Below are 23,408 nucleotides of genomic sequence, written 5' to 3'. Positions count from 1 at the left end.
AGTATACATAGTATACATGTATATACACTATATTGCCAAAAGTATTCAGTCACCCATGCAAATAATTGAAATCAGGTGTTCCAATCACTTTCATGGCCACAGGTACAAAGCAAGGTCCATAAAGACATGGATGAGAGAGTTTGGTGAGGATGAACCTGACTGGCCTGCACAGAGTCCTGACCTCAACCCGATAGAACATCTTTGGGATGAATTAGAGCAGAGACTGAGAGCCAGGCCTTCTCGTCCAACATCGGTGTATGACCTCACAAATGCGCTTCTGGAAGAATGGTCAAAAATCCCCATAAACACACTCCTAAACCTTGTGGGAAGCCTTCCCAGAAGAGTTGAAGCTGTTATAGCTGCAAACGGTGGACCAACGCCATACTATGGATTAAGAATGGCATGTCACTTAAATTCATATGTGAGTCAAAGCAGGTGAGCGAATACTTTTGGCAGTAGAGTGTATATATGTATCTATATATCTACAGATATACATATATATTTTACATATATATTTAATTCTCACCAAATATACTAAGGCTGAACTTTCACCTTGGGGGTCCCCTAGTGGCTTCAGAGACCCTATGCATCTGCATTGTTTGCATATAGCAAGAAATGGCATAGTTCTGGAGGCCAAGCTCAGACTAGCACCTCCACACACCAGCGACTCCCAGCACCTGCAACACAAGCATCAGAGTAGGACAGCCAACTTGGGGAGCGGGAGGGTCTGCCTCACATTCTAAAATTCTTACAACACAGAATGTAGAACTTTGCTCTGAAAATGAACAAAATATGAATTTTGAAACACTTTAAAAAATAAAATAAAATCGCCAACTAAAGATGTAATACATGAGTCTCAAAGAACATACAACAAGAGCTGAAGCTTAGCAAAGACTGTAGCAGTCTACGGTGTGGCAGAGTGGATGTGACAGCCTGAGCATAGGTAGAGGTCTTGATTATTGAGATGAGGTGCAGCTGGTGATGCTCTGTCCTGACTCCAGGACACCAAAACATGCTGGGGGGCGGGGGGGTGCAGGACCATTAATGAAAAACACTGCCTTAGTGAATGGTGCGTGGTGCTCAGTTTATTTTCATCCACAAATCTGATCTCTTTACATACTGTTTTCAGCAACAGATGATTTTGACACATAACCTTGTTCTGACTGTATGCAATAATTACCCCATCTGCTCTCACAACTGGTGAATGCTGTTTCTGATTACTCTTATGGGTCCTTTTATTATCTATATAGGTTATACTTTAACATTTTTTCATAAATTTTCTAGTGGATTCTCTTAAATTAATAATATGCCCCATGTTAGTAATATGTCTGCTGTTACTAATGATGTCGCAGCAGGATTTCAGTAAGCTGTCAAAGACAAAACACATGCTGTGGAACTGATAAAGAAATGCCCCCAGGGGTCATTGTTGATGAACTTTTAATGATAGAGTCAGTCATTGTCGGCACATCATTGTCGGCATAATCATCATTTGGAAATTTCATCTCAATTTACAGCCACTGATGCTCTGACATTCCACATGTTTATTATTGTATTGAATTTACCATTTAATTCATTAAAACAGAGACAAGAGACACAATTAGACCTAATGTCAGAGTAAAGGTTCAAATTCTTTCTTTCTTTCTTTCTTTCTTCCTTTCTTTCTTTCTTTCTTTTTTTCTTTCTTTCATCATGCTCACAATTTGCCAAAAGGCCATGTGCCATTTGTCTTGTCCCCCTGTTTCTCTTGTTTGTTCTTAATGTCTGTCTTCCCAAAGTGTTGTGTTTAGGTTTAGGTTTTTATATCATAACTGCAATTAATTTAGGATTCTTCATCAAGATTATAATATGCATTCTTTCTCGCTGTCCTAGTTTATGCCTTTAATTCATATGAAACTTCTCTATCAGCTTCATAGTACAGGTCCTGCCTGACACAGGGACGATTAAACACAAGTGACAAGCCCCAAAATCAGAATAAAAGCTTGATTCCCGACGTAACGATTTTTTATTTTATTGTTATTGAAATGAAATTGTTTTTATACAGTGCTTTTCTCATCCTAGGGATCACTCAATGCTCTTTACAACACGAGTCAGCACGCACACACACACAAACATACGCGCACACCCACGCACACACACACACACACACACACACTGGTGGAAGAGCTTTAGGACGCACTTTGGGTTCAGTATCTCGCCCAAGGACACGCAGGACACGCAGACTTCAGGGGCGGGGATCGACCCGCCGACCCCTCCAGTTAATGTCACATATTGTGGCACTGCTTCATACCACTGCACCGTGAAAGGAAGAGAGAGGCAGAACAGAGGAGCACCGGCTCGGTATACGCCCATGTCAGCTGTCGAGGTCCCCCTCTCACCGGCTGCCAACGCACACCTTTGCTGCACCTCCTCCTCTGAGTCTATGCAGTGGAGCGCAGGCAGGACGTACACGGAGGCTGCGTGTGGACGCGTGCACTTCAGGGAAACACCCCGCACGCGAGCTGAGCGCGAGCTGAAGGAGAAGTGTCTTAGCTGGGTTCAGAGGAGTGCGGGAGATGTTGACTGACTGACTGACTGACTGACTGACTGACTGACTGAACGGTCGAGGATGCTGACGGTGTAGTCTGTGCTGTGCTGCGCTGCGCTGCGCTGTGCTGCGGGAGACACGCGCTTTTCTTTCCTCCTCCGTCGGGACACTGTAGTTACTGTAAGTGGATCCAGTGAGCTACAGAGACCCTCCACATCCTCTCTCCTCTGCTGCTGGGATTTGCCCTTGCCCGGTGCCGTGATGCCTGTTCCTCCTCTCATCGCACTCTTCTTGGGTAAGTTCATTGCATGTTCCCGGCTAGATTTTATGCTGAAGAAGACTATGAGGAGGTGTATATGTGTGCGCGCGCGCGTGTATGCGCGCGCGCGTGGTGGTGGGGGACATGATGATACCACTGAATACAGTAGGGTCACTCTCACTGTGTAGAAGCATGTATGAATACAGCAGTGTTGAAGAAACATGGAACATACATTGCCATGAACAATAAGAGGAGCCCAAGACTCCAACTGATAGAGTATACATTATTATTACTATCACATACATATAAAGAAAAAACATATAAACATATTATATTCTACTTATGTCAGTGTTTGTGCTATACAAAGGTCATCAGTGAGCAGCACAGCATCTATACAAATCACTGTAGAGATAGTGCAGTACGCATTACTAGTTTTTTAAATTTTTTATTACCAAACCATAGAAATGTGCTCGAATTCCTAACAAATCTTGCTGTAATCCAAGCCATGATGGCTAATAACGTGGTAGATGTTGAATGCAGTGATAAGTATTGTCACATTGTTGCCCTCACTGTAACAGCTGGAGGTAGCCCTGTGCCTTCTGAGTTAACGGCATTACGTTCAAGGACGTTGTTTTCTATTTCACTTCTTTAAGTCAAAGGCTTGTAAAAAAAGATAATTTAAAAAAAACCTAGCAGGAGAGTTTGTAGAGTTTAGTTTGATCTGCCTCAGAACTGTTTTAAGGCATTCTATCACTAATGCGATAGCCGCAGTGCTCCTGCAGTGTTCCTCATCCTGCACACTAGTAAGTGTCCTCTATCTGGAAAACCCTGGAACCAAGACTCGTGTCCGTCATGTTACACTGATGCCCAGCCTAGAGCTGCACCGCCAGTCTCAGATCATCTTATCCTGGATTTGTTGCATGTTTGACTGCATTCTACAAACAACTGAGCCATAATATTGTAGCACTGTCAGCTCTTAAGCACAAAAATGCACTTTTAGCTCCAGTAAATAATTCTGGCTGTCAAAGACACCTTTTCTATATCAGGCACTTAGCTCTTCTCGATTTTTTTTATCTGAAGTTGTTCTCTCTCCTCTTCACCCGTCCTGTGTTTCTCTTTCCACTGTTTCTCTCACTTTTCATTTTCAGTCATGCTGTTCCAGGGCAAAACAAGAAAAGAAAAAGAATGCATTTGAATCCTGAATTATGCGCCATCTCATTTTGGGGAGATGTTGTGGTGGATTGATGGCTTGTGGTGGCCAAACCTAAATTACAAAAATGTTCCTCAGGTCTTTGATGTCCGTTTGCATATGCATATTTTGAGTTTGGTGCAAAGGAAATAGAATTATTGTTAATACCCTGGGTGATACTGTTTCACGGCTCTGCAGAGTTTCACATTCTTGTTTACTTTCTGGAAAAAACACATCATGACTTGATCCACTGTGAAATGCACATTAATACAAAAATAAACCAAGTGTGTGTGTGTGTGCGTGTGTGTGTGTTAGTAAGCATGCATCAGACACATATTAGCACATCCCATCCTCGTGTTCAGCCATCGCAGCAGCACTGGGCCATGACATCACAATCAGTCCAGTTGTCCGTGGGGTGATGGAGGCTTTCATTAGTTGCATTATGGGAGTGAGTTCGACAGGCCATGGCAAAAGCAGCATGTTCCTCCTCGTGGCACTGCCCCCTCCACTCTGCAGTTGAAAACTTGTCCTTGATTTTGCTACAAATGAAATGCAGATGAGTAAATCTGATGAAGCCACAGTTAGTTTGGGTCGGGATGAAAAAACTTGCATTTTTTCTGAGAGTGTCTTCGCTAAGGTCGACATATTCATGAGCTGCCAACATATTTGAGGGTGGTCTGCATTGTGTGCAGTGCTGTCTTTGTTGCAATTCACCTCAAGACAGATATATAGTTTCACACACACAGGTTTCTGAGGCATGCTTTGCTGAAAGCTATTCTAATCCAACAGCTAGCTTGCCTTGAAAATAAAGGTAGTAGAGTACAGGTAATAGGCCGGTATCATAGAGTGGAGAGGGTTTTTCTCAGTACATTTTGCATGTAGCCTTCACGCTGTAAACAGTTAAAGTAGACTGATTAAAATGAAGAGATGTTCTAATTGTCAGAGGCGATGAATAACTACTGCGAGATTAAAGTGGATGATGAGTTAATGAGACTCTAGAATCCTTCTTCTGAGACTCTTGGCACTTCTTTTGGATTTGTTTCCTTCAGCCTGTTCCTTTTCTCCTCACAATCTATTTCCATGTGACCCTCCTTATACTATTTTTTTTTTTGTGCCCACTGTCCTGCATATTAATATCCGGAAAAATCATCTGGAGCCTGAGCCTTCTGTGTCACCTGACATTCACTGTATGTCAGGGGCCTTAACCCAGTTGATCACACAAACAATGAGTTAAGCTGTAACTCTCCCGTTGTCTCTATATATAGAGTGGAGATCACCAGCGGCAGGCCAAAGGATCTGTCAAGTGTGGAGATGACAGACATCTTCAGTGCCAGAGGTTACGATCTGACATCTTGCAGCACTCTGGCCTCAAATCTCTGGCAGCTGCCCTCTCTCGTCTCCCCTTCATGCCTCTCTCTTTCCTTTTTCTCTCGTCATTCGTCCTCCACAGTGTTGTCTCATAGGTGACTTCGACAGTCAAGATTCTCAAATAGGTAGATAGCTTTAGGTTTGTTGTTGTTCTTTGGAATGAGAGGCCAGATTGTCCATGGACTTCACTCCTCCGATCTATCTCTCTGATGCATATGTCATCTCTAATTTGCATCAGTCCAGGTTCACCTTGGGCCTGAGAGTGTGCTAGCAGCGTAGCTCAGGTGTCCCTCATTTTATTGTCAAGTCAGCAACAGTCTGACATGACAATAATGTGGATTCAGAAAGCACAGTAGCTGTGTTTAAATGGACCCTAATATTTCAGTAATAATCAGAATACTCAGAATTAATGCCTCATGTAAGCAGCTCAGTCAGAAAAGTCCATCTGAACTAATTTTTTATCAGATGGAAAACAGTGGTGTAAACCTTTGATTCTATTGGAAAATATCAGCACCTAATAACCATGTATGTACTTCATCTGATCGTTCTCTCTTTTTTGTTTGAGATCTTAAAAGATACAAAGACTTTCAGTGGTGAAAAGGCTTGAAACAAAGAGTTGTTCAAACAAGTGTTTGAAAATATGAACCAATCCACAGAACCACTAACCACATCACAACTGCTAGACATTTGAAAGCCGCCTATCACAAGGCTAAAAGTCCAAATGGCCAAGGTGGTCTGACCCAACCAGAGTATAAAGGCTGATGATCTTACAAGCTAAAAGGTTGTTTTATTCAAATTACAAAAAAACATTTTTATTTCACTTCCCTCTTTTGGTATCCAGCCATGCAGGTAGTCTTTGTGTAATTTGTGCAGGTCTAGATCTCCATCTTTGACACCGTTCTACCAAAACAGGAGGGACTGGATCCTTTTTTATTGATTTGTTTATTTATAATTTATTTGGCTTGGTTATCACTTACTTGGTGACACTGTCACATGTATGCACTTACCATACCTTACAATAACATATCATAACCAATAGTCAACTGGAATAATCCTTTATAGAGCAAGAAAAGCTGTTGCTATTGGTTCCAGTTTTCATTTGCACAAGTCAATGGCCTATGTTGCTCTGATGCTGCAAATACATAGCAGCATAGCAACAATCTAGCTTACATAGGTTAGGGACTGTATATTTCCTGGACAGACTGCAGTAGACCAAGTGTGTTTACATGAGGTGGGTGTGAGTGTCGCAGTGTTTAATCTTTAAATACAAACTCTGAATATGTTGAAGACTTAGTATTCTTGACACAAGACATATAAAGTGAATACAAAGTCTTTTTGAGTGATTCAGCCGCTGTTTCTGAATCCTCAGACAGAATCCAGTGATCAAGTTCATCTCTAACACAACTGTGCATGATGCTGCGAACAGCAGAGAGCTGTTGAGCTCCTCAGTTTGCCAGTTTGGGTTTATTTTGGTACGATAGAGGTTCTCAGCTGATTTACGTTGAATCTTACCATAGTAATATCGCAGGCGCTGTACAACCTGTAGCATACAGATTCCACTGACAGCGGACCGTGGAAGTCATTGGGGTTAGATACTGTGTGTGTGTGTGTGTGTGTGTGTGTGTGCAGGCATTAATAAAGGGTGAGTTTTAATTAGCTGAGCGCAGCAGCAGGGGGGAACTTCCCCTTACTGAGCGCCCCTTCAGCCAGCTGACAAAAATCACTGTGACAACGTTGTCTCTCTCCACTCACCCCCTGCACATCTTCCCCCACTACTCACCACCTCTTTCCCTCTCTCCTTGCTCACACTCCTTTCATCCAAACAACCTAAACCATCTCTCCTTCTTTCTTAAGGTATAACTACAGACTTCGGTGAGTAGCTATTCAATCCATACACGCCAGTGGCTATTTATAAAACCAGCTGTGTTGCAGCAGAAGAGCCTCAGGCATTCGTTTTATTGGAGTGTATGCTTACTAACATGGCAGATCCTAGAGGAGCTTCCACTAATTGCTAATTTTAATGAAGAGGTTTCAGTTTATTTGTGTATCCAGTGTAAACAGGCCTCAGAGGACACCTGATGAAAAAAAGGAAGAGATTATTATTTGATATTATTTGTCTGATATTCAGTCAAACATCAGTCGCAGTCCTTTGTTGGCAGCAGTCTCAAAATGCTTTTAATATTTCAAAATCTCTTTTCTTCTTAATGTCAGAATGAATCATGTTTGAGCAACACTATTAAAAGCTGAGTTTATACCAGACCATAATAGTGTCTACATCAGTCCTACATAGTGCTGCTTTACTTGTCCATACTCAGCACTTCTACTCTAATAATTTTGTCTCGCATCAACCTTTTGTCTGAGACTGTCCATTGCTAGAGAACCTTCATTCATCCTCTGTGTGAGGTACTCTGTTTTAGCCCAGTCCTCGTCAACCTCATCCAGAGTAGGTAATGATAACCATAACTAGTTAACACACTGGGTCTTGCAGATAGTAACAGATTATGTGGCTGCTATGCTTGTAGTTCTGTATAACAAAGGCAGACAGTGAGGTGGATGGTTCTGTCACCTGAGGGGAGGACCCTTCTATAGCTGGAGGTGGAGGTGGGGATTTATATGAGTGAGCATTGCATGCAATTCAGGAGCAGTGTTTCTCTCGGAGAGTATAGCCCCATTCACACTGCCCTTAGAGTGCAGGGATTCTGTGCCAATTCTCCTCACCCTCCGGTAGTATCAGAGGCGCAGCACTGGCGAACCAAACTTGTGTGAATGATGAGCCGGCAGCGCAGAGTGTGGGCGCGTGGGCCTTCACTCAACAAAATAAAGATAAATATTCCATAAAGCAACGTTACATGACCAAACAACAGTAATGTAGTAACTGTGACTGTCTTTGGCACCTTATATGAGGAAAAAAATACCGCAGTTATACATGGAGAAGGATCTGTCCTTCCACCTGTCCTACCGAGTCTTCATCACATTTCTTCCCGAAAAACAGTGTCTGTCACTGGCAAAAAACTTTTAACTCACCAAGTGTTTGTGTTGAAAAATAAAAAATCAGACAGTCAGCCCTCCCGGGGGAGACTTCAGTGAACTTTCCCCCAGAAAACAGCCTCCGTCCCTGCGAGTGACAGATCAGACAGCATCCAGTTAACTGATGGTGATTATGCAGTCATTTAATTTAGAATGAAACACATAACTTTGACACTTTCCAGGATATTTGGTGGGTCTCGATCTCAACCACAACACATTATAAGAGAATCCATATGATTATAAACAGTCAGCGGGTACATGTTTAGATAGACAGGTGGAAAAAAAAACAAAACATACAGACATCATCATCGTGACGTGTACCGTCATGCATCTTTAGGAGCTGACTTGCTGCGTGAATTACACACATCTGTACTGCAGAGAATTTGCCGAAGCGCTGCTGCAGTGATAGAATGGCGTCTCTGTGTGAAAAGGGCTTATGACTCACTTTGGTCTGGACTATGGAATTTGTTACTTGGTGTCACATGCGAAAAAAAGCCATCTACACGAATGAAAGGGAAATACCCAAAAAGCATGGTATGGCCTCTTAAAAAATCTGACTTGAGGCCAGGAAGCATCCTTTTCAGTGGGCTGTTGATAGAGGTCTTATTATGACGCCAGATTCCTGTAAAGGAGACCAGATGTTCTCCATCTTTTCCCAAATATTTATCTTCAATGTTTTTAATTCCTCTCAACATGCAGTTTGGGATTGCCTAGTAAGTCTTGCACATAATTTGGCTGGAGAATTCTTTTGTGTGTGTGTGTGTGTGTGTGTGTGTGTGTGTTGTGGGGGTGGTGGGGGTTTACAGGCAAGAAGGTGGACACTCAGTGTTTTTAAGGAGACCTTGGCATCTTTGTGGTAACAAAACAGGTATTTTAGTCAAAACTGTTTTTTGTGCCTTAACCTAACCAGACCATAAGCACAAGATAAAACTGAACAAAAAAAATACGTTGTTTGTAGTTTGTTGTAGAGAAAGTTTGTAGAAATGTTAGCTGCCAACATTTCTGCTGGAGACTGGGTTGCTCTTTTAGTTAAATATTGGGTCAGCACTGAAAACAGTCCTAGTGTCAAATCTTTCTAAAAAAACTTAAAATCATACCTGTCTGTGTATCCAAGCTGAGTCTGATCTTGATGTTTGGACGAAACTAACAGGGAAGCTAAATAAAGCACTGGTATCACTGCATGCAGTCAGACTTCCTGTTTAACCAGCTCCTAAACACAGATCAAGTGTATTGTCCTCTTCTATCTGGATGTCCATTTGGTCAGGCCCAAGCAACCATGATGAGCCACTCACTCTCTGCTATATTAATATCATATACATATAATCATATAATATCATATTTACACTGCTCATTTAGAAGTATATATCAAATATATCGAAGTCTTCTTCAGTGAAGGTCTCTTTTTCATGTCAAGCCATCACTGGATTTAGTACTATGCTAATACAGCGTACTTGACAATATAACAGTTGCTGTAGTTGAAGTTGTTTGTGAGTTCAAGACATTAATGAAATACATCAATCATGTCAGTGGCTCCCAACTCAACTGTCTTGCTCATTAATGCTCATCTGGATAAATGTGGAACAGTCAGGAACATATGAGGATTGTGGATGGTGTGTGTCCTTGTTCAGTTTTGACAGTTGTGTTTCTTTAGATGAGATTCTGCATTCATGTCAGTACCAATCTGGCATTAAGTAAATGACAGTAAGTAATACTGCAGTAAAAGTTATTTATTCGTGTTCTGTGTGGAGGGTTGACTGATGCGGAGTTTTTGAATCTGACACTGGAAATCAACAAAATGTGATCAATCTGACAGCACTGCTGTAGGGCATGTCTGCTGTCTGAGAAGTTCTTTTCAAAGTAATGTTCATTAACTCCTGAAGAAACAGCTTGAAACCATAGCTGTGTATCATGAAATATACTGTGACATCTATGCAAAAGCTAATGTTGTCTTTGTAACTGCAAACATGAATTTATGTTGTATTAAATCCACTGTAAATGATGGATAGAAGTGTTGAAACCGGGACTGAGCGTGTGTGACAGCTAATAAAATCAGCAAAACCCTTCACTTAACTCTTTAAGGAATGGCGCAAGGGGCCTAACTCTTATATAACCAAATAAATTCTGTATTGAGGCATTCACCTAAATTGGTTTGTGTTGTGTTTCAGATATAATTAATAGGCTTAGACTGCAGCAGCAATGAATGATTTGTGAGTGCTATGAAGGCAGGAGTGTGCCATTAACAAGCTCTGGCTGGAAAGTATCGGGAATGAAGCGCATATTTTCTCTGGAGGGAAAGCAAATAGAGTGAATTGATCCCTGTGTGCTGAGGATATCAAGTCACCCATTAAGCTGAGGTCGGGGAACTGATATGCTGATGAAGCACTTCTGCTAAAGTGGGCTCCCACACTTTCTGATACTCTCACTCTGCAGTCCCTCTTTGTTTTCCTCATTTTTTCTTCGTTTCGCTCACAGATGGCACCCAATGTCCTCTGTGAATCATTAGACTGAAATAAAGCCCTCCCACAGACTGACTATAGACATAATCATAATGTTTTCTTGGTTTTATATGAAACAGATCAAGATGAATCTCTATATCCCTAAAAATAGGTAAAGATGTCAAAGATTAAGGTCTGCTTCCTTTGAAGTTTGCATCTCCAGACATAATAAGTCAAACAGGTCAACACAGATTGTCCCATTCCAAAGTCTCAGAAGACTGATCTGACCTAAACTGGAGAATACAACCTGTCCAATCGGTATCCCATCTTCCATAATGTGCTGGCTAGTGCTTTAATGTTGCACCTGGCAGGCTGTGTTAACTTCTAAAGCACTGACATATTCACATAGTATCAGATGTTCATGATCTGGTGGTCTTCTACAAAGAAAAACAACCTCCATCCAGCATTTTAGCACTATTTCAGAAATGATCTCTGTCCAAAGAACACACTTTTAATGTAGTTTGCTTCTTGAATAGAATTTTGACCACAGGGACTAACTGAACATTTCCTTGAAGATTTTGCTAAATGTTTTCTGTTAATGCATATGTTATTTCTCTTCATGTCAGCCAGTGTTTTTGCCACCAGCTCTCTCTCTCTCTCGTGTCTATTCTTCACCACTCTACCTAACAAAAACAACATAGTTGAGTTCAGTTCTGCTGTGATTACCTTGGATTTATCTGTTGTGACATGTGGCTGGAGGAAAGACAACAATGGTCCATTGTCACCCGATAATCCAGGTTCAGGATTTGATATATCATATGTGTAGAATTAAAATGAGATGTTTAAGATCAATGTGTCTGTGTGTGAGTGGATGTGTGGGTGAACACATCCTTATGACCTTCCTTTTTAGGCTGGCTTTTTAGATGAATTCTATTTATTTGTTGTTTATTTATTTGTTGTTTTTTATTCTGCTTAAACCTGTTGGGGTGAAGCCGCACCAGTGTGTCACTTCATACTGCACTCTGGAGCAGTGGATCCAAAAGAAGTGTGAAATTTTTTTGCTGTGAATCGTGTCATTCGTTTTTGGGCAGAAATGGGACGAAGAGTAGTTAGGACAGACAGGATGACAGAGGCTTTTCCATGTAGAACTGCAGAATTTTTCTCAAATAAGTTTATTTTAAGAATCTCATATAGGCCCTAATCTGCGCCTCCTGCTTTTCGATTCACACAGACGCTGGCCTGCCTCTGATACTACCTCCAGGGGCAGGGCTGCAAAAGAGAAACCTCCTGGGCCTGTCCCTCTGAAAATCGCATCGAATCGAATAAAAAAAAAGAAAAAAAATCTGTGCAAATGTAATCATTCTCTCCATTGTAAATAATAACATTAATGATGTAGGACCATTATTGGAAGACTAGTGTGCATCAAGTTTCCCTGCAATATCAATGTTGACTACCGTGAAAGTTACACATTAAAAAAAATGACATTTCAGCAATGCATCCCGCACAACTCATTCATAGATATCTCAACTAAAACTTGATCAATGCTATAATCACAATAAAATCATACTAAAATAATATAGCATTGATCAAAAAAAAGTTGCTGCTGAACAACTGGTAGTTCATCTAAATAATAGTAATAATTGGTCATAAAAAATTAACTCCATCCAATGCCATTTGGGTTTAGATCGATGTTTCTCAATGGGCTGGACCAGATATAACTTTCACAGAAAATGCGACTGTTACATTTTCTTGATGGCTTTATGCAGCACAGCTTCATGCTGCCTTCACATAAATGGGACGCCACTGAGTGTGATCTATAAAATTTGACAAACATGGCCTTTACCATGACAACTCTGCCTTGGTATTCACTGTGGAGAGTGTCCTCCTCTTGAAAGCATTCATTTCATTCATTCATTCATCCTGGTGATATGCTGAACTCTAAGTGCTGTGAAATGGAATGTACCTCCGTGGGATTCCTGGAAAGCAAACTTAGCATCTAGCATCCAGAAACACACTATAATGCTCTTCAATATAAGTGCCTTTATTTTGTATGACTGTATTTAATATGAATGCTTTTTGTTTGGCATTTCTGGATTTGAACTATGAGCACTATCTTGGTCTGTGTGGTTGAGGTTGCTGCTGGAAAAAATTTTGTGCATGTCTATGAAAACATGTGTACACCTGCAATGTGTTCAATTCTGAACCAGGGTTCATTTGATTATTAACATCAGTTATATTATGACCACCAGCCTAGTATTGTGAAAGTTCCCCTTAACAGCTCTGACCTGTCAAGAAATGGACTTAAGACCTCTGAGGGTATCCTGTGGGACATCCAGGATGTTTTATTGTGGATCCTCTGGGTCCTGTATGTTGGGGGGTTGAGCCTCCATGGATCAAACCTGCTCCAGCACGTCTTAGAGACGCTCTATCAGATTGGGATCTGGGGAATTTGGAGGCCTGGTCAAGACCATGGGCCCACCATTGTGTTCCTCAAGCTGTTCCTGAGATCACATGAATGCCAACACTCAAGGTTTCCCAGCAGAAAATTGCATTGTGATGAGATGATCAAAGTTATTCACATCACCTGTCAGTGGTTTTAATGTTGTGGCTGATCAATGTATATATGCAAGATTAACAAGGCAGGTTGGAGAAAGATTAGTCTAATTATGGAATGTGAAAAAAAATGTGTCTTCTGCCTCACAACAAGACTAATCACATTAGCCTTTTTCTGAAGCTAACATTTGCAGCTATTAATAATATCTATTACAGCAAGCCCAGCTAATCAGCCAAGATCTGAGGAGGCACCGTAAACTTTGCGTCCAGCTACACAGGCTGGAGGAAGAGTGGTCTTGGGCTGGGTGTCCTCAGTTTCAAGAGCAGAAAAACACGAGAGAGGATCAGTTTTAGTGGTCTTTGAGGAAGAAGAAAAGAGGGACCAACGGAGTTGGCAGGAGTTCAGCCTCCAGGCTGACTGTAAATATGATACCTACACAATGAATTGCAATTAGGGATGCGGACGGGTGCGTACGGAGGATGAAGAGAAAAACTGCTTAGGGCGGTCAAAAGCCATGTTAGCGTCAGGAGTCCAGGCAAAGGAGAGGAGGTGGAGGTGAGCTGGGTGAGCAGAGCTGCCACTGTAAGAGGTAAGCATATTAAACAGATGTCAGAAAATCCCTTATAGCCACAAAAGAATTACTGTAGTACTACTCTTTAATATTCTTGTTATTAATATCAATCTTAAGTGTAAGCCATATAAAGAATATTTTCATTGCTTTATCTTGCCATCAAGACAGCCCGTTCTGTCGAGAAACTGAAGTTATATCGCTTGTTAATTCACTGTCTCCAGCCCATCAGCAATTTTACCTTGCAGCAGGGAGACCAGCAACTCACATGTTGCGAGGTAAACTATTAGCCTATTAGCCAACAAATGTTAGATTACATTCAAAACTTACCGTTCTTTGTGCAAGTTCAAATGTTGAACGAAGTTGGAAGTTGTTGCGTCTTCATTTCTAATCTTTGACTCGCATGTTTTGCATACTGCAACTCGTTTTTTATTGATTGATTAATATTTATTAATGTACCCACCTGCTCTGCTGTAAAAAGGAATCTTATATATAGATTTATGTGTAGGTTATCTGATTCTGTAAATGGAATAATTTTAGCCTTAACCAACTCTGAACTGAGCTCTGTCAGGCTCTCATCTAGAATGTGGAACCACTGGTGTTCCAACCTGTAATATATGATTAATGTGGAATACATTTCTGCATTTGTGTGTGTGTGTATGTGTATATATGCGTATGTGTATGTAAATATATACATGTATATATATTTTATTTATTTTTTTACCGTTGTGTTGTGTTGTGGTTTGTTGGTGCTATGGACCTATCACGAGATGTGTCCCTAATAAAGTTTGAATTGAATTGAATTGAATATCACCTAATCTGTATCTGTGAAGGAGACTAATGGAAGCCTGCATTAAACACACTGATCATTTCAAAATCATGCCATTCAGACTCACCAACGCACCAGGTGTTTGGCAAGCACTCATAAATGCTAAAGCATTTTTTATTTGTCTGACAACATCTTGAACCTTCTCCCATGCCATACATACTCAACATACTCAACGTGTATGTTCGGTCCTCCAGCGACTGCTAGAGAACAAGCTGAATTTCAAGCCTGAGAAGTGCGAGTCCCTTGCCCCTGCCGTCAGCTTCTTAGGCAACATCATAGCTCAAGGACACCTTAGAGTGGACCCTTCTAAGATTGAGGCAGTGGTGGAATGGCCAGCTCCAACTTCCCATAAGCAGCTGCACCACTCCCCCTGTTTTCCCAATTTTTACATTAGGTGTTGTTACAGTTGAGGGGGCAAAGGCTGAGACCCTCAGGAGGCCAACGGCAGGAGCAAAGATTGAGACCCACTGGAAGCCGGTGGAAGCCATGTAGGCTGGGACCCACTGGAAGCTGGCAGAAGCAGCATAGGCTGGGACCCACTGGAAGCCGGTGGAAGCAGCGATGACAGAAATCCTCTGGAATTTGCTGGCGAGGGCAAAGGCTGGAACCCTCAGGAAGCCAGAGGCGAAGACGAAAGCCCTCTGGACATGGGCGGCAAAGACTAAGGTCCTCTGGAAGTCAGCGGCGAAGACAAAGGCTGAGATCCTCTGGAGGTTGGACCACCAGCTGGAAAACCCTCCTGGATCTTGGCAGGGCCACCGACAGAGGACCACTGGCAGCAGTCGGCCTGGGAGCCGATGGAGGGAGACTGGCAGGTGTCAGCCTATAAGCTGACGGAGAGATACTGGCAGGTGTCGGCCTGTGAGCCGATGGAGGGACACTGGCAGGTGTCAGCCACGCCCACAATGGAGCAAACCCAGCAAGTGCTGGGTAGGCTGGCGACCATAGAGCTGGGGCTACAGGCATTCACGGTTCGGAAGCATCAACCAGGCACGACTCCAGGGCGCTGGACAGCAGAGAAGATGAAGCCCTGGGAAGCGGTGAGGAACAGCAGAAAAGAGTGCCAGACCTCAGGGAGCTAAGATGTGGCTGGGAACATTTTCTTCTTGGGGGAGGCACCTTGTAGGCAAGGCAGGTTCCCAGTAGTGGGTCCACTTGGGATTTGTTTGTTGTACAGGATGAGGCACCGGCTGTAAGCAGGGCTGTAGCACGGACTAGGGGTTGTAATTGGGCGGGGTCTGCGGCATGGGCTTGGATGGGAACGCTGGCAGCTATTGGGGAGCTACTGCCATTTAATTCCTCCACTAAGGCCCTAGACAGCCTAGAAAACAGCTTCTCATAAAAAATGAATACAGCCTGTAGCCATCCGTCCAAATCCCCCCTGCCATTTAAATCAAACAAAATTGTTGCACAAGTGAAAAAATCTCTGCGTGCATGTGGTCTGCTGGGTCCACCTTGGTCAGTTCATTCTGTTAAGGTTGAGGTTATAATTGAGGACCCAGATGCAAACCATACACAGGAGGCAAGACGGGGGAACAAAAGGCGAGCCTTATTCTACCAAAAGCTGAACGAGAAAGAAAAACAAAGGGAGCTAGACACAAAAACTAGACAAAAGGGACAAAAAACAAAGTAGCAACAAAAGCAAAGTACAAATCAACAGAGACAAGAACAGAAGCCAAAATAACAAACAAACCATACAAGAGACAGTAGACACTGGAGGAAACACAGGGTACTTTGAGGGGGACATCACACAAACTGACAAAAGATAAGAGGGAAGACAAAGACTGTATACACAGACACACTAATGACAAGATGAGGAACAGGTGAGGTGAGAGGGGAGGGAAGAGCACAGGTGATTGTAGTCTGGCTGATGAGCAGAAAATAGGTCAGCCCTGGCCAGCCTGAGACAACACTGACAGACAGAGGGAGACAAACATGCAACAAGAAGGGAGGGGGAAACACAGAGGGAAAAACACTGAGGAGAACTGAAGAGACACACAAGGGCATAATATCAAAATCAAAACACAACAAGAAGACACAGAATCCCGAATCATGACAGGTTTATCTGCAGCTACAGCAAAGCAGGAACCCCTCTAACCAGCCTGAACTCCACCAGTTTGTCCACCCTATTTTTAGAGTCCAGAAGCTGAGACAGCATCCCAACCCCTTTTGTAGTTTGTTGTGGAGGTAGATGCCTCTGAGTGGAGGCAACGGCTCAAAGGCTCTAAATCTACCTTCATGATTTAGACTGTTATGGTTTTGGACTTTGGAGTACTTTATCTGTCTTTTGGTTTTAGTCTTTGTGTCCGAGTTCCCTCGCAGGTACTGGGCATGACTTCCATGATTGCAGCCCATCTTCTCATCAGCCTAGCTCAAAAGCCCTGGTCATCTCTCTTGTGGCTGATTGTTTTCACTCCATGTCATGGTATTGATGACTTACCTCTCAGCGTTATTTCTATCAACGTCTCTTGTGTTTAACTCTATTTCTTCTGAGGATAACGTGTACCTCTCTATGTGATTCCTAGAGACTGCACAAGCCTGAGCACTACCGCCTCCATCATCCTGCTGTCCAGCCTCACTCTACCTGCCAAACCATGGATCATTTTTGCCTCATGCTCACCAAATCTCCACCTGAGCCCCATCCTTCCAAAGTGCAGGAGTTAAACACACAGATAAACTACAGCAACAACTCCCTATATTTCTATATGATATTATTTTTTGGAACCATAAATAGGTCAGTGACAGGACACAAAATACAAACTAGTGAATGTCTTTTAGACACATATTTACCCTATTTAGACAGCGCAAGACGCTAGTATGTTTAGGGTATGTCCAAAGGACAACCCCTTTTGGCGCAAAGGGGTTACTCTGAATTAGTCATGGGTGTGTTTTGGGTAGAACATAAATCAAACCAATCAGAGTGTCATTTCTCATTCCCTTTAAAAGCCAGGTGCGCTGGGACCTGCTACATATTTAACTGTGGCACTTGTCTTCACTAAGGAAAGGGATGTGTGTGTGCTGGACCCTCCTTCAACATGCAGTGGGAAGTTGTTAAGTTCAGTTCATTTGTTAAGTTAGCTCACCATCAAAACATCCCATTGTGTTCCTAGATCCCATACAATCCTGAGAGGCAAAAAAACCCAGGTCAGCAATAATTAATAAGTAGTCCTAGTTCAAGATTTATGTTTTCTATTTATGCAACAAATTCAACCAAACATCAGTCAAAAACAAATCTTTTTTCGGCAGTTTTCCTATGGGAGTTCTGTTTGGGAAATACACAACAAAAAATGAGAAAAACTAGCGAGAGCTAACAAAGCTGCAGAATAATGAACATCAGTACTAACTTATAACTGTTTGTCAAAAATATGAACAAAGCAATCCATTGAGAATACCAGGTGTTGCGTCCTTTGTTTGGATGCCAGATCCGACGCTAGAGTAAAAGGAGAGGAATTGATCCTGGTCTGACCAGCATACATACACTTGGAAGTGACCTGGCCTTGGATAATAACTACACAATGTTATAGTTCATTTTTAACCAGGGTAACAGTATATATGGTGTGAACCCGCCTGTGTAGGAACATCTTTATGTCCTTAAAATAGCAGGACTGTGCCTTTGACTTTAGACCTTGTTGTTTGACTTTAGATTTATTTGTCCAAATAATACTTCCTCAGACAATATGGTTCTTCAAGTTTGCAACTAACAGGTTTATATTTTTAAACTGTCAGTTGTCCGTGTGGCCAGGTGTGCATTTATATTTGCAATTGTTTTGGTGTGTTTGTATGTGTGTGTGTCTCCGTGTGAGCTCATCGGTCCTTGGTCTGCTGCTGGCAAGTTGGGTCCCTCTGAGTAACGTGGTGCTGTCAGTATGACATTGTTTTGAACTCTAGCTAAGATTAAAGAATGGCAGTAACAGCACAGCTATGCATCACAACAAACACACGGTGCCACTCTCTCTCCTGACACACCCAGCTCTATATAACGCTATCTTTGCATTTTTTGTCTTCCCTGTCTTTTCAGCTCAGGCAATATTACACTGCTTCTTTCTGGCAAATATGATTTTGATGGTAATGGACCTGTATTCATTGTGTTTCTGGGCTACCGACTACTCAAAGCACTTTACGACACATGCCTCATTTATGTCTTCCACTTGCATGTACATTCATTTACAGGTCCTGACCTGCTTATCAAAAGTGATACAGCACTTTTGGGCTATTAATATATTCTATTGCTTCTTCTTCTAACTGGCTATAATATTTCTATGTTATCCGCACACACTGATGGAATGGCCATGGAGGCAAATCTGGTTTTCAATTTCTTGCCTAAGGACACGCAGGACATGCAGCTGGAGCCGGGGATCAACCCACTGATCATCTGATCATTGGAGCACCTGCTCTGCCTCCTGGGTTGTAGACTTTAGTAGTTTCATCTCAGTTTCAATCTTAAAATTATTTTTCATTTAGAAATCAGTTTATAGGCTTAGGTGAAGGATATTTTATTTCCTCAAATGGAATACTACACTGCTTTGGCAAGAAGCCAATAAAACATCTAAGAAGAACATGTAAAAGAATCCCATTTTGTTAATTATACAAAGGATGTGTTCAGTCCAACTGGTCAACAAATGCTTCAAACAGCAATTTGATCTTTGACAAGAAATTATCCTGTAATTATTTCTGTATGGTTCTCCATATAAGTCTATTCAAAGTAAAACACATTGATTATGTAGTGTGTATGTGCTTTGTGCTTTGTTTATTTTGTGTACCTGGCTATGATGTGTGGATTTGATACTCAAGAAACTTCTGTTGAATTCGCAAATTCTTCTTACTGTGCTGCTTTAAGGTGCATCGTCACCACCATCCAGATTGCTGGGATTTAAGTTGAGAACATGGCATCATGCAAATGGGTCATGCAATGACACTACACACTATCGGACAATATTGCAATAACTGCTGCCTTGGCTGATTTGGTGTAAATACAGCATCAGCACTTTGATTCGGCCCCTTCGGAGCATTAATCCTCAGGATAGCTTTGATGACTGGGAGAGCCTGGAGACAAGTTTGTATGTATGTTAAGTGCTACTTTGTTACGCAGCATCTATTTGACCCCCAGTCAGAAAGGTTGTTGTCTTCCACATTGCTGGTGGTGGCCTTGTGGTCCAGTAGTACCCCTCTTCCATATACATGTGCTGTCTTGGCATAGCTCTGTTTGACTTGGCATGTCAGTCCAACTAACAAGGAATTTAATCTCCATTACCACTACTCACTCAAGGGTGTGTCTTTAACTAATGACGCCCTTGAATCAATTACTTGTGGAACACACATTGTATGTGTGTAGTGTGTAGTGGCTGATTCTGAAATATGGCTTGTGTGTGTGTGTGTGTGTGTGTGTGTGTGTGTGTGTGTGTGTGTGTGTGTGTCCATGAGTGCTATACAGCTCAAAGTGAACATGTTGAAAGTAAATAAGGCCGATACACCTCAGTACAAATCTCAGTACTTTTGTGTCTTTCTCTCTGAACATCTTTAGAGAACCTTGTTTCTTGCACAGAAATTTGTTTGGAGAAAAGCACCAAAGCAAGATCCCAATCCCCAATCCTGATAATATTTAGTAAATGCCAATACCGAGTCCCAATCCAATACTTAGCTACTATTTTCCTGGATACAACAGCTGCATTAAGAAAAAAAGCACCTTCATCCAAGCTCCCCCTTGATAAGTTTTTTTGTTTTGTTGTAACAAAGTATATACTTTCATATGGCCCTTTCTTATTCTGCATATGCTATTCCAACATTGGCCTACCACTTTCCTTGGGTTAGCTGGTGAGTCTGTGCAATGCACTGTGACAGCAGACCCTCATGTACAGCCAGCTGAAGTGTGTGCGCGATGCAGCCCACCCTTGGTACCTCCATATCATCCATTGCTTTTTTCATATTCCTTAAGTTGTCACGTAAAATGACATCGACCCGTTACTTGCTGTATGAGACCCACATAACGTTATGCGCATGTAACCCATGTGTGTATACCGGCACGTAACTCGAAATTGGAGTCAATGTAATGTAATGCCGAGATGATAGGGCATACTGGGGATTCAAAAACTCCAGATGACGAAGAAAACACTGATCCTCTACCACAAGCTGGTTATCCAGAGCGATTAATTTAATTACCTTATCTGTAATATTTTATCGTACCAAATTTGCAGTAATAAATGCAGCTCTTTTCTCACCCTTTTGTGAAAGGGGTATTGTATTGCCGATGTTACATGTTGCCGTTGGGCTGCTTTCTCTTTCTAATTAAAAATATTTCCACACTGTAAGCATTTTATCCACGGGTATACCACAGTAATGTTACATGCGCGTCTGCGTTCTGCCACAAATTGTGCACTGTCATTAAAAAGCAAAAACAAAAAACAAAAAAGGGCTTGGGTCCACGTTCAAAATTGCCAATCTCAATCAGTGGAAAAATGCCCATATCAGCCGATCCCGATTGTGCAGATCGGCTCAGGACATCCCTAGTAATGACCCTTCCTTCTTTTTTAGGATCCTTGGTTTCATCTATGTAATCTTTGCAGCGCTGGCAAGATTCCCACTTATTCTGCACTGCCAGTAGGGAGGACCTCTCCTCACACACACATAAACAACCACAACCACAACCACAGCACACAGGACACACACACACACACACACACACACACACACACACACCTGCAGAACAGTTTGGTGCCCTGTAGGCAACCAACACTTTTGTTCTTGCACTGCACAGTCTGTCCACAGTGGCACATTGAAAGCACCTTTCTGCCAGCACACCAACCAGCAGCCTTTGTGCAAAACATTAAGGACCCTATTTAGATGATCGAAGCGTGCTAGTATAGCTAGTATATTTAGGGTGTGTCCAAGTCCATTTTGCTAATTACCAGTGGAAAATCTGTGTGCAAAGTGCAGTGCACGGTGTAAAGAAGTGGTATTTCGACTCTGAATTAGACAGCGCTGTGTTTTGGGCGGAACATAAATCCAACCAATCTAAGCATTGTTTCCCATTCCCTTTAAGAGCCAGGTGCACCAGGGCCTGACATATATTAAACAGTGGTAATCGTCTTCACTGAAGAAAAGGGATGTGATTGTCAGCTGCTGGACCCTCTGCCCCGCTGTTTCATAACCATCCGTCTTATCTCTGTTAGACTGCAAATGAAAAAATAACACTTACTTAAATTTTAAAATAAAATTTCACTGAGGAGGAGGAAAACTGCAGCGTCCCTCTTTGTGTGCACCGATCTCACCTGTGGATCAAGCGTAACGGGTCATAAAAAGTATCATCCTGATCAATAATTGGTGGGATACGACATCTATTGCATGTCTGTCCGTTCTGGGAGAGGGATCCCTCCTCTGTGGCAGTTTCTGAATTTCGTCCATCGTATTTTTTATTTTTTTTATTTTTTTTACCCTTAAAAGGTCTTTTTTTCCATCAACATGACAAGTTTTTCCTCACTTGAATTGAGGGTCTAAGGACGGAGGATGTTGTTATCTGTACAGATTGTATAGCCCATTGAGACAATGTGATAGTGATTTGGGGCTATATAAATGAAGATAATTTGAATTGATTTTGGATGAGATGGGGGAGAAATATGTCCTTAATGAGGCAAATATTAGTGACGTTACCTGCATTGATCCTCCAACAGCAACTGTGCCAGTCTGAAACCAGCAATGACACTTGCACTGCACACCCCTTTGCACCAAGGATAAGATAGAGCATTAAAACTGTGGGCTGGACAGATTCTGTGTTGTCTTGAGGATTTAGTTGCAGTGGAAAACACTTTAGTTGATTAAACCCAAACATGTTTTGTTGACTATGTTTTTTTTTTTTTTTTTAATTTAATATGCATTATTAAATGTTTTATGCATTGTGAATAACAAAAGTAAGCAGTGCCCACCAGGGTTTCACTGTAGAACAAGATTCTTTTCTGGTATTATGTAAATGCCTCTTCATGCCAGAATCATGGTCAATATACAAAACAAAAAAATTTACCAAAAAACCCTATGTAATGTCAAAGTGAAAACAGATTTCCACAAAGTAATGTCAATTAAGTAAAAATACATCATGAAAAATAAGTGATTGTATAACTATTCACCCCCTTCAAGTCAGTATTTAGTAGATGCACATTTTGCCATACTCACAGCACTGAGCCGGTGTGGATAGGGCTCAATCAGGCTTTCACATCTGGAATTTTTCTCCATTCTTCTTTGCAGAGCTGCTCAGGCTCTGTCAGGTTGCACAGGGATCGGGCATGGCCAGCACTTTACAAGTCCAGCCACAAATTCTCTGTTGGATTAAGGCCTGGGCTTTGATTCGGCCCCTTCGGAACATTCACTTTGTTGTCTTTACACCCACAGTATAGGTTTTGCTGTATGCTTTGGGTCATTGTCTTGCTGGAAAATAAATCCTCTCCCAAGTCGTAGTTTTCTTGCAGACTTGTCCTCCAGGAGGTCTCTTCATTTTGCTGGATACATTTTACCCTCTACCTTTAAAAGCCTTCCAGGGCCTGCTACAGAGTAGCATACCCACAGCATGAAGCTGCCACCACCATGCTTCACGGTGGGGATGGTGTGTTTGTGGTGATGTGCAGTGTTTCGTGTCCGCAAAACATAGCCTCTGGTCCTTCACTGAGTTGA

At 42.0% G+C, this 23,408-nt stretch overlaps 1 protein-coding gene across 1 annotated transcript in view; it reads left to right on the top strand.

Annotated features, from left to right (window-relative positions):
- Window positions 1-2,139: 2,139 nt before the first annotated feature.
- The window catches only part of LOC119031964 (CXADR-like membrane protein), a 76,137-nt gene continuing 54,868 nt past the window's right edge, over window positions 2,140-23,408 (top strand). The window contains exon 1 of the mRNA XM_037120820.1: window positions 2,140-2,819. Within this exon, the coding sequence (XP_036976715.1) occupies window positions 2,786-2,819 (34 nt within the window). The 5' untranslated portion in view covers window positions 2,140-2,785. The remainder of the gene's footprint in view (window positions 2,820-23,408) is intronic.

This window comes from Acanthopagrus latus, chromosome 13 (assembly GCF_904848185.1).
Source record: "Acanthopagrus latus isolate v.2019 chromosome 13, fAcaLat1.1, whole genome shotgun sequence".
In the NCBI taxonomy this organism is placed as follows: Eukaryota; Metazoa; Chordata; class Actinopteri; order Spariformes; family Sparidae; genus Acanthopagrus; species Acanthopagrus latus.
Note: the sequence above shows the minus strand (reverse complement) of the source record. Positions and strands in the feature narration are given on the sequence as shown.